General features: G+C 36.1%; 1 protein-coding gene across 2 annotated transcripts in view; it reads left to right on the top strand.

Moving 5' to 3' along the window:
• pde4dip (phosphodiesterase 4D interacting protein) overlaps positions 1 to 17,929 on the top strand; it is a 264,076-nt gene that overhangs the window by 100,302 nt on the left and 145,845 nt on the right. For both annotated transcript variants that reach the window (XM_051933237.1, XM_051933238.1), the window contains exon 4: positions 13,118 to 13,228. In XM_051933237.1, the coding sequence (XP_051789197.1) occupies positions 13,118 to 13,228 (111 nt within the window). The remainder of the gene's footprint in view (positions 1 to 13,117; positions 13,229 to 17,929) is intronic.

The raw sequence follows: 17,929 nt of genomic DNA, 5'->3' as shown, positions 1-17,929 counted from the left end.
TGTGTTACTCTGGTCCAAGACAAATTATTAGTTACCAAAAATCTTTGCCGCCAAATATATTGGATAGTAACATATCACGTGCTATCACTGAGAACACCTTATCTGTGATTTGCTCAGACCAATAGTCATCTTTTTTTTTGATAATGCTGTCAAAGTGTTAAATGCTGGTGTCAAATAACCTTACAAATAACATGCTATTTATGTATTTGGTAATGCATTGTAGATGTGCTGCTTTGGTATTTCAGCACAATATTACACAGTTTGTGAGTAATGCTGTGCATTCCCTTCCCCTCAGAATACTCCCAGGCCAATCTGAATTTGGCATGTTTCACTTTCGCTGAGGATTTCCATTCTGCTTCAAGATGTAATACAGTCTGACATGTAACGTAAATACTTGCATCATTTGTCTATTTAAGTGAGCATCAAGTCTTGAAGTAACTCTGTATCAGGCATTGCAACAAGGCAATTACATTTCCCAAAGAAAATTAAAATTAACTGAAAAAGTGATACAGTTAGTTGGTCTAAACTCATAATGTGACACTCTTGTATGGGTGCAATGCATAAGCATCTTATTAGAAATGAACATTTTGCAATTATGCAATACAGACAGCATAAGCAGAAAAATCATCTCATCATTCTTAATGTTATTCTCAAAAACAGGGGGAGTACATGTGCAGTACACAATGACAGAAGTACATAGAACCACATGCTTGTTTCACCACATAGTATCTTTATGATGGTGTGGAGGTTCATGTCTACTGATTGTATTTGACAAAAACCACAAAGTAATTCTGGCTAATCAAGTACTTGTTATGGTGAATAATTTTTAACCTGAAGGTAGTAGAATTATCCAGAACAACAATACCCCCATCTATAAGACATGCATCTCTTTTCCTTAGGTAGAATGAAAACAAAGTACTACAGTTTATAATATGGCAGACTTAGTTGCCTGATCTCAACCCAACTGAGAATTTATAGGAGATTCTAGGACAGTTACTAGATAACATTTTCCACATGACAAACCACCTCAAGATCCCAGATTAGGACCCAAGTGCAGCCAAAAACACTAAATAATGTAATTTTTCCTGGAAGAATACTGTTCAGTTTCTTGTACTTTTATGAGAAGGTGAAATGAAGCTGTTCTAATGACCTGTGGTCGTCCTCTAAGGCAACTAGGGGGCTTTGGTCCCTGCTTGCTTCGCTCGCCAACCCCCCTGCCTGTGGTATACACTAGTCTCTATGTGGTTCTGTCGCTCGCGTATGGGGATGCGGTTGTACAATTTAAACAGATTGTTATTTTCATGGGAATTGTTATATATGCGTAATAGCAGTAACTATATTGCATTAGAGTGAGTAATTAACCATAGTAAAAAGGAGTAAAATGTAAAAATTTGAAAGTAAATTATGTTTCATGTTGCATTAGAGTTATTCGTTGTGCAATACAATTTCGTTGAGTTTATCTTTGAAATTAACACACAAATGCTTTTTACACTTACACTTTTACAGAAAAAACTTCAGTAAAAACAATTTTTTGAATTAAATTTTCGACAATATCGCATTGAACTTTGATTCTGTGACTGGATTTTCATTGTGACAATGCCACATATAACTGCCCGTGATTGAATTTTGTTTCTTTCTCTCTATTAAATAAAATGACTTTTTCGAATGTTTGGCTATGAGATTTGCTAATTGTCTTTGCAAAAGCTATTCTAACGAGAAACTGTTAATGTTTTAATACAAATGGCATGTCAAGATCTCCTTTGTTGTGTAATGTTATCTGCGGAAGATGTACTACATTACCTTTCTTGGATACATCCTTCTTTCTACAGTAATTTGTGCAGTGGAAGACTGAGGGTGTTAACGGTTGTAGATATTCTTCGGGATATTGTAAGCTGATGTTTTCATCTTATGCACGATCATCACCAGCTGTTTCAGCATAGTCTATTGATATGCATTTAACCAATTTGCCGTAAAACCGATTGTCATTTTTGCCGTTAATTCGTTTGACTTCATCGTTTCTCGGTGCTAGGATTACCAGTGTACTCATTTTTTCTGTTGCTATCCTGTCGTGATGAAATTCTTCAATATGATTTGGACATAATACGTCTTCTTTAATTGGGAACTTAAAGTGAGGAAATCGTTAAAATTTATAAGAGCTGAGAGAGCAGAAACTGTGTCTGTTAAAAGCATTCACACAAATGAGAGGTGAGATTACCGTGTGCATGGTTGAAAATGGTTGAGATGAGGGTGTGACTTGAAAAAATCTCATGGCCAAGGTTTCAAGTCACGGGACACGAAAAAATCTTCTAAAAAGGATTTTTTTATATAATAGAGAGACTAGGGGGCTTTGCCCCCTGCTGGCCTTGCTCACCAACCCCTGCGCTATACACCAGCCACTTTGCGTCTCTGCTGCTCGCGTATGTGGACTTCACTTTCACCAAACAACAAATCTTTTAATTCTTGCGGATACACCTCTTCATTGGGAAGAAACACTACTTTTCCCTGATGGCAACACGAATTAGACGACCTACAAGTCTCCGACTTAAAGTTTAAATCCAAACAATATATTCAGTCTTTTTTCACTGTTCCATTATTTCACCGAGTAATAATTTCTGTTTGTTTGCGCTAATGCAATCTTTTTTTGAGACTTTCAAATTTTCATACTTCCATTATCTCTAACCTGTCTCTGCATGTGTATTGCACATATGTTTTTGAATTCTTCACGATGTTTTACTTTGTCATCTACTCTTTATCTTTTATTTCCAGCCCCAGCTGTGGTTAAATCTCTTGGCACACATTCTTGTCTCGCGGGACATGAAAGTATCTCTCTGAAAACATCACGTCTTGTCGCAGGATAAAAAGCCTTGTCTTGTCCCAGGATTTTTTTATTATAATAGAGAGACTCTTTTATGTAGAGTTTGCTCTCTGCAATGTATCCAAATGTTGAGGATTAAGAATGAGCAGTGCAGACACAAGTGCAAACAACATTAAATGTCAAAGGATGTGTAATTACTTTACCATCATTTTGACTTCTCTCCGCATTAATACACATACTTTAGAAATGAGCAGACAAGTGAATATGGCACTGAAGTAACTGCTCCCTTTTAGAACTCAGTTTTGATAGCATTTGGATCTAATTAAGACAACAAACTCCACAGAAGAGAGTAAATTAAAAAAGAAAAGGCTAAGGAAAACTTAAGTTATTTAAAACTTTGGAAAAAAACAAATATTTGTTGTTGTTTTTTTTTAACAATAAGAGAATGGGCAACTCACTAAACACTGAGATCAACCTCAAGTAAGAATGATGCATTATTGTGAAAATGTTTAGAATAAACTTGGAAACCACTGCTATAGAGTAGTATGGAGTCGCACTGCTGCCTCTCTACTGAAAGGTCTGTTGCTTGTTTCTTGGCCTTGGTGACTACCTGTGTGGACAACGGCTTCTCATGTCTGCTTGTAGTTTCTGCTAAACAACAACATATTCCTTTGAGTTCATCCTTATTAAAGTAAGAAAAGTGCTGTAGTATATGTCTACATACAGTAGACAAGTAAAGTTTATAATAAAGTTTTATATACTTGAACAGCAGTAATAGACATGCATCCGCGTGTAATGCTATTCAAGTTTACAATGTGGTTATTCAGTGTGAGTGAAACCAAACCTTTAACTTAAATTAAGAAACAAAACAATCCCTCCATAATAAACCTCACCAGTATCATTGCTAAGTGTGGATATCTTTTTGGACTACAGATGACTTCAACGCTCTGTGTCATCCTCTGTTTTTGTCTGTAGTCTGCAGCTGTTGCTGTTTATTTTCTGCTTTGACGTCTTTGTGAGATTATGGAACCTCTTTAAATAAATCCCCCGCTCTGGAGCTCTCTGTTGTTATGACTTTGTTATAATTAATTCTTGTTCCATTATATTAAGTTGCATAACTTTATAATACTGACAGTTGTCTTTAGGGGGATAGTTGTTTAGTCTGAGTGATACATTTCATTGTTTTATTTCAGATTTATTTGTACACAAGCGTGTTTGGTTTTTTTAAAAGGTGATAGGAAATTACAGCAATAACATGTCACAAATATGTGGCACAGTGTTGGATACTCCTGTTTCTTGGATTCAGTGTTCTGTCTAGAACCATGTACCTGGTCCCTATTGTGTGTTCTCACGGAGTACCTGCAACTTTTTAAATTGAGTACACAACATTTCAAACACATGCATGTTATGATCATTTATGATTAGGCCTTTCAGGTAATTTACATCCCACCCAAGACGTTCCTTGTTTTGTACTCTATGCCCACTCCAGCACAGAGCACTTAAATTGTGTCCTGCAGAAATCTGGGCCACTAAAAGACAGCAGTCCATGGATGAGGTGTCCTCTACATCCAACAAGTTCCCTAGAAATGACAGAGAGAAGCTGAACTTGTGATGACGCATGTTGTGTCCACTTAGCACATTAGAGGGCAGGTGACTCAGTAGGTGTCTGGGTGTGTGACCTTCTACATAACGACAGAGGAAGGTCATGGGGAATGAAACACCTTCTGACCAACAGAGGCCACTATATGGTCCCAGGTCAACAGACATAGATCCATGTGACACTTTCAAAAGAAAAGATTAATGGTAGGCCAGTTGTTTTACCCCAACTCCTCCAGGCTGTGGGATTGTAATAACTATTTACGAAAGGCAGCTCTGGAACTGACCAAGAAGTATGACTTTTTAAAAGCAACAGAAAGTGGTATAAAGTGGTCTTTGTACACCTATTCCTGACACAGCAAGTAAGTCAGGATTTAGCCAAAAGATACTTTAGGGAGATTCTAAACCACTAAATGCAATGACCCATTAAGTCCAGATGTTACGTGTGAATGCAGTCAAGGGCTCACTGAAGGGAATAAGAGAGGTCAGGTTTATGAGAGAAAGGGGAGGTAAAGAGGGGAAACTTTATTATACTTGAAAGATGGATAAGTGAGTCAGTTACCTCAAATGGTAGACAGGAGGTCATCACTTGCAAAATTAGGACAAGAACCATTGCAGATTTGCTGTTGTTTTTGTTGTTTTCTGTTCTTTTAAAATTTTCTTTTGTATTGTGAAACAGGGACAAATACAAAGAAACACAAATAAATGTGATAGCTGATCATTAAGACAGGCTAAGGTCATAACTGGGAGCACACAATTTTTTTGTGAAAAAGTCTAACATGCTAACCAAAATCAAATTTCTGATTAGTTGTGAAAAAACAGTTCTTTAGATACTAGAATAAATCTCACAAATACGTTAATTTGAATCCACAATCTTGAACAACCTAGATGTGCTTGACAGCAACCTTTATGCTATCATGATGATATCATCTCATGTCATACATGTCTAGCAGTCCCAGAGTAGCAACCTTGTTAGCAACTATTAAGAAAAGACCACAAACGTATGCTGTATAGTAGCAAAAAATAAGTTAAAAAACTAAATAAATCTATTATAATAAAAAAATCTTGAGAAGAGAGAAGAGACGTTGCTTTCTCAGAGGGACACTTTCACGTCCCGCGAGACAAAAGTTTGTGGCAAGAGATTTAACCACGCCTGAGGCCGGAAATAAAAGACAAAGAGTAGATGACAATGTTGGCACGATACACATGCAGAGCAGGTTAGAGATAATGAAAGTACTAAAATTTGAAAGTCTCAAAAAAATGATAGTAAAGATAGTAAAAACAGAAATTAGTACTCGGTGAAATAATGGAACAGCGAAAAGAGATCAAATATATTGTTCGGATTTAAACTTTAAGTCAGAGACTTGTAGATCGTCTAATTCATGTTGCCATCAGGGAAAAGTAGTGTTTCTTCCCAATGAAGAGGCGTATCCACGAGAATTAAAAGATTTGTTGTTTGGTAAAAGTGAAATCCACATACGCTGTCCAGCTTGGGTCATAGAGTTGCACAGATACATTTTAGAGACAGAAACATTATTCAAACACGTCAAACAAACATAAGTCTCTTTCAGGAGTGAATCGAGCTCTGTGTGTATTCAGAGGGGACAGTTCCGTCTCTTCCTCTTCATAGGGGCACGCCTCAGGAGCAGGACCCCCAACAGGAATAGAGGATGTCTGGGGGAGAAGATAGACAAGGCAGTGAGACAAAAGGACAACTGCTGTACAGGCTTCTAAATGTTCAAAGTGCCATGCAAGATGCAGATCACGTGGCACGGCAGCAGCAAGCCAGCAGCTGATTGAGCAAAGAGGAGGTAAAAGAAAAAAAAACCTATATTTGTTTCCCATTGTATCACCATTTAAGAGGGGGTTTCTGTAGAGCGGTCGGGTCTCCTTGAGGAGCGTTCAGCCCCCCTCCTCACAACACGAATGGCACAGACGCGAAGTGGCGCAGGCCCGTTGGTTGTTGGCAAGCGAGGCAAACAGGGGGCAAAGCCCCGTAGTTAAAAGTAAAAATAGAAAAGGTGTTTTTGTATACTTTTGGCTTTCCTGACATTTGTTTTTTTGTTCAGTGGGTTCACATTCTAGCCCCTACCAATCCCAGCATCAGCACAAGCATTTTAAAAGGCTCATGAATGATGACATAACAGTATTGTGTTATTAGCTAAGTAAGATAAGTAGAAGGATGGAATTTCATATTAAATTTGTTGTGTTTTTTTATTATATTTAGGTAAGTTATAAAGCTCACATTTTTAATTTTGTTAATTAGAATTGTGTTATGGTTGTTACTGTTACAGTTTGTTTCCTGTCCTGAGTGAAATATATAATGTGGATAGTTCACTTCTCCTAAAACCCAGAGTCTCTTGTCCTTGTTGATTTTTCCTTTTACAATATCTACTTAATTTCGCCGAAATCATGGGCAATGTGGCCCAATCCACATTTGACATTTACTTAAAAAAGTTGTTACCTTAAATAAAATTTCAGAATATTGAGTTCAAAGTGTTGCTTTTTTAATCTGATAAAAGTCAAAATATATTAATCTATGAGTTCTACTATGGATAGTATGGTGACACAGAGGATGGCGCACAGTGTGACTGGAGAATATGTCTAACCATGCATAATCAGCATTTTCTGTTAAAAATCTATAGTTACACCATGCTAAAATCAAATATCAGAAACATTAAACAGGCAAGGATCAGCATAATCACACAAACGTAATAGACTGAAAAACAAGCTGAAGTCAAAACTATAACATTGTTTATATTTTTTTGGGTGCTTTTGCATATAAAATGCGAAGCGCCTATTGTGGTAGCTTCTGTCCAACCACAGGAAACAACGTTGCTCCTGGTGGACCACTTTTTAAAAATGTGACATGCATTATTGTTTAAGGAAATTTGTCAATACACTATAACCACAAGGGCGTGCCAGAGAGTCCCAAACCACAGACCCAACAATACACCACAAATTAATAGAATAAAATAAAGGATATTTATTCCACAATGCACCTTTACAGACCTCTTTCCAGCAATGTGCCACAATTACTCAAAAAAACTGACAATTCTTCCTCCTTCTCCACCTCTGTAGACTGTTGTTGGACCAAGGAGTGTTTTCGGTGCCATGTCACATCCTTCAGGAAACACTTCTGGGCCATAAGAAAAGTAGGGAGGTCCTTTCCTGACAGCACCCTTTAACGATATGTAGGGACCCTAACAGAGCTATATTTACACACTCCAATTCCTAAGCATCCCTTCAGGTGTCCCGACTGGATTCCCATATGAGGACCACTGCCACCTACTCCCGATTCCCAGCTATTGCTGGTCTGTCTATTTCCTGCTGGCCAGGCACAAAGTTATTTCTCTGGTCCGCTGGCCAATATGCTTATTTCCCATCTCGTACGGGATGCCCTTTCTTCTCTTACAACAGTTACATTTTTGTTGAGATGTCTTGAACAGATCGCACTGTGAAAAGTTTAAAAATTTCAAAATCTCACACTGAAAAGCATTGGCAAATTTACAAACTTATCTTTGTGACTTGAAGTATGAAATAGTTTATTGTTTCAATTTTACCTTGAGAGTGGTTTCTTCAACTTGTATGTTTTGTGGATTTTCCTCTTTCACTCATCTGACAGCCACTCTTGGCCATTACAAGTGAATCAGATTCCAGGAGGGTGCATGCACACCGCAGCTCATATAGCAGCACCCTTCTCCTGCTGCTTTAGGTAAATTAACCTAGAAGTAAAAAAAAAATGTCATTTCTCTGGAAATAAAAGGAAGGGATAAGCATTTAGGTAAGCATATATAAGACTGAATTGAATTAGCTAATATTCTCTGCAGATTATTATTGTAAAGAACTGACATTATCAATTTTCAGCTAAACGGTTTTGAAAGGTACAGCTGCCCTAACTGACACAAACACATTATGCATGTAGAAATGGAAGGATTACAGTTTACACCATGCTGATTATTTAATGTTATAATGTGCAAAAGACTGAGTGTGAGTTATGGTTTATCCAACCTGAAGACCTGCTTTTGCTTCTGTATATCTTCAAACTGGAATTAAAATCTTTAAAACAATTGTCAGCTTTTGTATTCTTATTTCCTTTTTTATTCCTTTGTAAAGTACTGATAAAAAACTCATATTTAATGTAGTCAATGAACACATGTAATTGCATTCTATTACCACTATTATTTTTGAATATGACTCATTGTTACAAAAATATTTAATAAACAAAAATGTTGTAACTTGACTCCAGGATTCTTGAGCAACAAATGAAGGGGAGAGGTGGATCTCCAGTTCAAAATTTACTCCAATGTGGCTTAAGGTTTTCTGTTTATGATATGCACTGATAATTCCTGAAGTATATTTTTAGCAAAAAATAGTATGTTTTGCACATTTTGAGCATGTGAATGGATAACTGACATTTGGAATATGCAACACAATTTTATTTTATTTTTTTCACAAACATTTTCCACATCATTTGCCATTGATCATCACTGGTCACTATTGGCTTCTATTTTCTTTTTTTCCTTGAAAAATTTTCACATTGTTTGCCAATGGTTGCTATTGGCTTCTATTATGTCATAAAGTTTTTCTTTCCATTCTGCATGAACACATGACATTCAAGGTTTTTCTCAGCCATCACAGCAAACTACATGTGGTAATTAAAATACAGAATAAAGAGTTATTTTAGTGGGATTATTCCGTTAAATAAGACAGCACTCCTTACATTAAAAGTTGATGTGTGCACTTAGGATAAACAACTTCTGTTACATACACAAAATGCATTATGTCATAAATGCAACAGAATTATCACAAAGTCAAAAAAAACCTGAGAAAAACATTAAAAAATCAATTAAAAGAATAGCCTTAAACTCCGGCAGAATCTGACTCACAGTTTTTGGAGCACAGTTCTTATCTCTACTTAAACATGTCTTCTGTGTAGAGTTGATTTGCATTCAGTTTCTTTGCTATGTCCATTGAGCCCCTACTGCAGTCTATTGCTGTGCAGTTTACTTGATATGAATGCCTGAAATTTTAATAATAAAAATGACAGTTTACAACATGTGCAGTAATCCAACAACAACAACAATAATTATCAGACTGGCATAGTATCGGTGACACAGATGCGGCGTTTCTCAAAAGGCTTACAGTAAAACTTTAGTTAAAGCTCAATAAATATCATCCTCTACACTTCACCTTTCACAATTGCTCCTGGCATGCTAGAAATTTCCACCATAACCTGTCTCTTGGTGGGAAAAAACATTCGGATGTCATGCACTAATTAGATGGTGATACTGCATTATTTGCATACAGTGGTGAGTGAACAGTAAATTAGAATCTGGGTAAATACTGAAAGTTAATCATTACACTTCAATTTCATTGAATTTTGTGATAAGAATAGGATAGTCAGATTTTTTCATAGCCCTTAACCCAATTTATCTCTTTATGATTTATGGGGTTGTATGATAAAATTATGCTGTCAGCTTTGACACCTTTTATTCTTCTGGATTTCATAGAGAGCAACCCACACTCAATACTATTCATATCGGTGTTAAAGAGTAATTTTTCTTTTCATTCACATTTGACTGTTTTAGAGAAATATAAAATGAAAAAAAGAAGAAACAAAAGAAAACCTGCTGATATAGTCCACTTGCTACATGTTTTCTGAAATGTCATACCCGAAGCCTATATTATTCCAAGTGACTTTTGCAGTAAGATGCTGCTGCAATCGAATGTCCCCTTTGACATTGTGAAATTATCATACAACTATTTTGTATTAATCCCTCCACATTACAGAATATTCCCACCAGTAAAGGCTCCTCTCTTGTGTCTTCAGATTTCTATGTACACATTTGACCATTATGATTCCGAACAAAGCATCTTTGAGTACACGTGAACTGACAAATTTGCAGACACCTGATACTGTAAATGATCTAAACTCAGCATGTTGGCAGTGAACATACTATTGGTATTCTTGGTTATCTGTTAAGTCACTTCTGTCTGATTAATTCATTTTTATTAATTTTACGGCTTACGGGTATATATTGATGCACGGTCATATCAGATATGAATCATTTGCAAAATTAAATTGAACCTTCAAACAAAAAAATCAGGTGTGTCAAAATAAGAACTGGGCCACTTTTAACTGTGTCTAAATGTAGCTTTAGTAGCCTGTAGCAACACATACACTCAAATGCAGCCAGTATGGACTTTCAACAAATTTTCACTATCTTAACTTTTCTCTAGCATTGTTTCAGGATTTTTTTGTTTGTTTTACATACTGTGCATACTTTCTGTTTTCCCTTCTGAATGTAAGTTAGTTTCATCTGTAAAGGACTAGCACTCTATCCTGGATGGTTTTTGCTTTGTGCCCCAGGCTGCTTGATAGGATTTAAACAAAGTGATCCTTTGTTGGAAATTATTAGCAGCAAACAAAGCATTTATACATTAGAGGAAAGATGTACTTAATCTTGCTTAACTTTTAATGCTGACCGATGTTCTTGAAACAAACAACTGTTACAGCAACACAACGCCATCATCTTTCAAGAAACTCTGATATAACAGGAATTAGAGTAAGATTCTTGCCTGATGCTCAAGGTTTGTGTCTCCAACTATATCCAGGTGCATTACTTTGGAGAAAAGGTTTAAATCAATTACTGTATCAAATTAATCAATAGTTTTGTGTGTGTGGGTGTGTGTTTGTGTGTGCGTGTGTGTGTGTGTGTGTGTGTGTGTGACTATGCCCTGTAGCAATCTTAGCTTCTGCCTTATACCCTTTCCCCAGTCAAAAATCATACTCTTAACTGATCACTGGATGAAAAACCATTCATAATATTAAATAGTTAGATTTAGTAAGCAATACTTTAACTATAATTGCAAGATTTCAACATTTCAATCTTCCTTCCTGAGGTTAGAAACCTCACAGATTTGTATGAGCTCTAAGCTTCATATTTAGCAACTTGTGTTTAGGACTAGCGAGCTCAACAAAGTCTTCGTTTCTATACCTTGCTTCATTGTACTCCTCCAGACTGTTCATTTACTGTATTTTTACTGGCTGTTCAATTTCTTTTCACTGAATACTTAAACTGAGAATACTTAATGTATAAGTTTAATTAAACAAACATAGAGGCATTGGCAAAAAGGTCAGACTTTGTCTAAAGCCTCTATCCAAACTCATTTACGTGGTGTAATAATGATGAATTCAGTTTGAAGCTGCACTCAAGCACTTTACTTGCCGTTACTCACGGCTTTCTAATACTATACAGCTCAAACACCCCTGCAGAATATCATTTCATCTGTCCAATTGTTTTCATAACCCAATCAATTCAACACATTCTTAATGGAAACATGAGATATTGTCAAAGGAAGAAAAATTCTGTCAATGGAGCTACAGCTGATCAGAAATGATATCTTTATAGTATCACTGAATTGTCTCTGTGAGTAGTTGAAGGCCACTTTCCTCTCCTTCCTTATGCAAGCTAACAAGTAAATAAAGGTTTTCACAGCTGTGTGTCAAGTACAACTTGTTCTGTTTCAATTCATCTGTGAGACAATTGAGAGGTTTTTTTTTATGTGTCACATATTTACTGGCCTGTCTAGAATATTATTCACAGGATACAAGAAATTCTCGGAGCTATGCTATTCATTAGGAAATCATTTTAATGTTTGACACTATTAAAGACACCCAACTGTTTACTTGTGCAAGTTAGAAACCAATGGAGACCAAACAGGTATGCTCTGATCTGGACACCAGCATCAATCTGTAGCAGACATATACGTTTAGATCATCTGATCATTATATCGAAAGAGGCCGAATTTAGAATTATTTGCACAACTTTATAGCATGTTGAGAAAAATTTAAATATAAAATGTAATCCTAAAGAACTAACTAATGTATATCTGCAGAGTTTAACTACAAGCAACATGTTTATTTTATATAATAATTAAAACAAATTTGGCTAGTGTCCATAATTGTGGCTCTTCGTTTTTTTTCTTAAAATGTCAGAATTCATATTATATTTTTAATTAGAGTGGCTTAAACAGACTGTAGAATTGAAGATGAACATTATGTGAAAGGATTGGAGGTTGGATAACTGACTCCTGTAACCTTGAGTCTAATATGCATCTTTCCCCATAAGCATTTGTCCCACACAGGTTAGTGATGTCCTGTAAGAGCATCATCTCCTGTTACATGTAAATGCTCCAATGCTAGTCAGCCTGCAACAGCTGTGCACGTTTGCTCTTTGGGATTAGTGGAAAAGATGGGGGTGGGGGGAAGAACCTGTTATAGGCCCCCATGTAGTAGTCAGAATCAGCTGGTCAATGACTTTTAATGCCTCAAACCCATTTCTGCCTTCCCTTCTTAGCCTAATGGTGAGATCAGCTTACAGTCCATTTGTGCCTACAGCCCTGTAGGCTGCCTGCCTGCCTACCAGGGATTCTTCAAATACCTCCCCTGTTAAAAAAAGAAACACAGAGCCTCCTCTGCTCCAAAGCTGGGAGATGGCAAGGGGCTGATCTCTGAGAGGAGTGTCTCATAGCTCCTACCACAATGTGTGTGTGACTTAGATGTTCATGTTAGTGGTTAGGGAGTGTTGTGGTTGTAGTTTGTGTTGCTTTTTCTGTGTTGCAATGCTGCTTCAATAAGGGGCGTCAAGATGCCCCCTGGCAGGACCTGCCATGTCTAACGGGTACCGTACTTTATCGCAGCACCTCAATGACTTGAAGAAGGAGAACTTCAGTCTCAAGCTCCGCATCTACTTTTTGGAGGAGCGTATGCAACAGAAGTATGAGGACTCCAGAGAAGATGTCTACAAGAGGGTGAGTCACATTTGAAATATTGAGGTAGTTAAAGTGGTAAGCTTTATATAGGTAAGAGGGGCAGGAAGGTATGAAACAAGTGCCAGCTCACCCAGGTTATGCCATGAGCGATCTTCTTGCAGGTGTCTGCTACACTTTCTTAGAATCCATGCAGCTTGAAGAATTTTAAATGGTCTAAACTATCAAATAATGTTTCACAAACATATTCAAAGACAGAGATATAGATATGACAAAAAATAGATGTTTTATCTGATCTAGTTTCATTTCATAAATATTTCAAGAAAATGTTTAAAATTTGTCAAGAATTTTGCATGAAATTGTACATTTTCATTTTTATGTTTGTGGAAGATATGCCTTGTGCTTTTTAAGAAATATTTAATTAAAATGTGAAAATTGAATGTTTTGTGTGATGATGAGTCTCATTTACATCATGTGGTTCCTTTTAAAGAAACAGATGTTGAACAAGAAAACATAATTATTCAAATTGGTCAAGAAATTTTAAACAAGGTACACTGATTGCAAATAAAAGTTTATAATTGTCAACTAGTATACATTTTAATTATTAGTGTTTAAGATTTTTTTCTTTTGCAATTGGTGAACTGCCATTCAAGATTATTAAATGTTTTGAAAACTGTCTTAAGGATAATTAAATTACAGTGTGAGTCCAAAAAGTCTGAAATCTGTTGGTGACAAATCAACAAGTTGGCAAACAGCTGTGTGTTTAATAAGACATCCTCATGAAGGCCACTCTGTCTAAATAAACAAAGGGTCTATTTATTTTGTATAACTTATGGCCCTCGTGTTATTGCAAAACCAATTAAAGCCAAGCTGACAAGCGATGACATCAAATGAATGAAGTGTGAGGTTGTCCCCAGCAAGTGTGTGAGACAGATGAACAAACTGAGAATCACAAATACACTGGCAATTAACAGTTATAAATGTTTACCCCCCATGGACTGTGATAAGCAGAGCACCCTGTGAAGGACCAGCCCTGCCTAATGGTCTTCCTCAAAGGCACATATGTGGCACAGCAAGTCCATTTGTTTGCACCTTTAGTAACTCCTGGTCAAATCTCAGATGACTAGCTTTTAGTGAACATTTTGATTACCATTAGAATTATACCATTATGATGATTATCCACTGTTTTAATAATTAAATCAATAATACTGTATGGTCTTGCTTATATTTCACCCTTCCTACGCTAAAAACACTTAACAAAATCAGGATAGCTTACATATGTTTTAAATACAACGCTAAACCAGCAAAAGTAATGAATTTGTAACTATTTAAGTAAATTTGTTCTATATTTCACTTGATATAGTATAAAGTGTGATCTATATTTTACTTGATGTCATGTGGTTGAAGCAGAAACATTAACAACCTTAAAAACTATTTGCATAAAATATTTGGACATCTTAAATGTTAGCTTAGCTGAACAAGCAAATTTAATGGACTGAAAGGTCTTTTGTTGTTTGTCAGATTTCTAATATTCCAGGCCTATTTGACTTTATGCAGTCAAACTTGGTTCCATATATTTCAGATTTCACTTAATATATTGACTTAATTATACCTCAAAATAAATTTATTTGCCTATTCAGTACTGTTTCATATACATACATCTATCCATCTGTCCATTATCCAACCCACTATATCCTAACTTACAGGGTGACGGGGGTCTGCTGGAGCTAATCCCAGCCAACACAGGGCGCCAGCCCATCACAGCATATACATACAGCACATTAAAAGATATATTATTTATTTAAAACTGTAATACATACAGGTTAAGTGACTTGCTCTGGTTCACACTGTACTGCATGAACATGTTTAAGGTTTAGGACTAGACAGCCACTGTTCAATTATGAAGGTATGTTCTGAGTATCACCAACACACAGAATGCCATCTTAATAATATATGCTCAACAATAAATATAGCTATATGTAGAAATGACCAGTAGCTAAGCTAAAATACAGACGTCAAGCCTGATTCCATTTCACTGTTATTGCATCCAGTATGGAAGACCATTATCTGATTAAACACAACTTTTAATTAAAAGAATGAAGTAATTTCTGATTAAGCTGTTTTGCCTATTTCCTATAAATCTACTCTTAGCACACTATTGCCTAGGACTGGAACTAGTATGCTAAGTTTCAATTTACTAATACACGTCATTACCAGAGAAAACAAGATTTGGGTGCAATACTACAGTTATTGTTAGACAGGATGCAGAAATCTTATTTTTTGGTGAATGCCATGGCTTTGGAAACTTTGTAAATTACATTGCATACTAAGTGCCTTTATAATTATGGATTGAAGCTTCAGTACGGTGGACAGTAATGCGGTGTAGTGGTGCCTCATAGATTCAGTGTCCCGAGCATGAAGCCATCATTTGATCATTGTCTGTGTGTAATTTACACCTTCTTATTGTCTTTTCTTGGGTGCTTCATCTTTCCTCCCACATCCAATAGATGTGCTGGATAGTTTAATGGTCAGCTTTGTGAGTGTGCGTTTGAGCGTATGTATGATCCTGCCTCCTGCCTTGTGCCCATTGCTGCTGCCTGAGGTTTTGAGCCCTGTGATTCTTAAATTGGAGTATGCAGTTTTAAGAAGGTTCTGTTTTATCATATGTAATTATGGTTCATGACAATAAGCCAAAATAATTAATTGAAATGATTTTGTAAAAATTTTCACATTGCCCATTGTACCAGGTATCTAATCAGATACTGCTTTCCATATTACTCCAAGTTCAGGATCATATATAACTAACCATTGCTTGGTAGATGAATTACATTGAAGTACTGTATTAATTTTAAAACAGGAACTAAATAATAAGAAGTGCACCAACTAGCATTTCTTCATACAAGAATTAAACCCACTAAAGTCCTAAAATGTATTAAAATTGTGTGATTATTGCTCTAAAGCAAAAGAAAGAGATTACCAAATGAAGAAACCCAGATATCAAAGTAAAGATTGAATCAAAGCTGTTCTGCCTCTCTGGGTCTTCCTGTGTGGATTGTGTGTACTGTCTTCCAGCATCATTAATGAGCCCATCCTTCTTCACTTTTTGTGTGTGTGCCTGTCTCTCTCACACACTCTAATTTGGTCACTGTGAGAGAATAAAGAGAGAAAAAAAGAGCATAACTATAAAATAACAGCTAGATTTATTGTCCTCTTAAAAAGGCAACACAGCTCTGTCAGTCCCACTCAGAAACGGTGTGCTTTCTGCTAGCCTTCTGGAGGCATTGTGCTATCCTGTTACCAAATCTCCAGCAATCATTGCTATTCCTTCATGTATGACATATGAGTATTGTGAGGCAATATTGTTGACTAGCACCAACTTGAATTACTGTCTATACAGGTACAAATGCTAACAGTGCACTGTACATTACCAGAGCAGCATGGTGACACAGTTGTTAGTGCTGCCACCTCATTGTTCCTGCTTCCTGAGCTTTAGTCCCAATTCATGCAGTCCCCCTATGTTTATGTGAGGTATTTTCCAGATACAGTAAAGATGCGTAGGCCAACCGGCAATTCTGAATGAGTTTGACAGTGTGCCTGAGTTGGTGTTGCAGTACTGGTATGACTGGTATATTATTCAGGGCTGTTTTTGGCCTTCGACGCAATACTGCCTGGGTAAGGACCCATGTCACACATGGAAAGCCTTTATGCAGGTTCAGTGCTATCAGATAGCATATTATTTCTCTGTCAGAATGCAGCAAGCTAATGATAATTTGAAAACTGTAAACAGGGCTGCAAAGTCATCATGGAGGTGTGCAATTTGTCCTCATTGTTAGTCATTTAATCTTACATCCACAGGCGACAAGATCAGCAAAAGTAGTCATCAAGTTCTGACACTCCCTTTGACTTGAACTCATGTAATGTGCTAAACAAGAATTAAAGTCAGAAACAAATGCCAAAGTCAAACTTTTTCAAAACACTGAATGAAATTATGTATATTACTAGATATTTATTTTAGCTTTTATCCACAATCATGGATACCTGCAGACATATGGTGCCTGTTTATGTTCTGTGACATTAATGATGACATACAGCACAACTTCCAGGAGGTCGCCACCATCGATGAGTAGTCACAATGTAGAAACAACACTACAAAATGGCCATGGCTGTGTGGAAGAAGGCATCACAAATAAAAAGGACAACATTTATTTAAAAATAAATCAGGAAAAACGGTATAGAACGATTCACAGATTAAACAAATATATAATAATTTCAATGAAAAGTCAGAGAAAAAAATATTCAAACAATTTTTTTCCACAACCTAACATATATGATTGTAATTTTTATAATTAATTACAAATTTCAAAAATAACACTGCACTACACTAAGCATTAATGTGACATATTATAAAATACTAAAATAATATTAGCTACTCTATACTAATAGTTTCTAAGTACCGGTAATACATTATTATAGCAATTTGGTTAAATATATATTGATATTTTATATATATACTTTAACTATAATTAGTGACATAGTAAAAAAGAGGAAGTATGAGAAAAAGGTGGAAAATAATTAGACTGCTGATAAGAGTAGTAGAGACTGTAATAAAAATAATGCACAGATAATAATTAAAAAATTGTTGTTAACGAAAACACAATGGAATATTCTGTTAACAGTGTCCTAATAATAACTTTGGCAGTTATAGTACAAGAATTATTTTAAGTTTAACCACAACAGATGTGC

This window comes from Erpetoichthys calabaricus, chromosome 10 (assembly GCF_900747795.2).
Source record: "Erpetoichthys calabaricus chromosome 10, fErpCal1.3, whole genome shotgun sequence".
Classification (NCBI taxonomy): Eukaryota; Metazoa; Chordata; class Cladistia; order Polypteriformes; family Polypteridae; genus Erpetoichthys; species Erpetoichthys calabaricus.
Note: the sequence above shows the minus strand (reverse complement) of the source record. Positions and strands in the feature narration are given on the sequence as shown.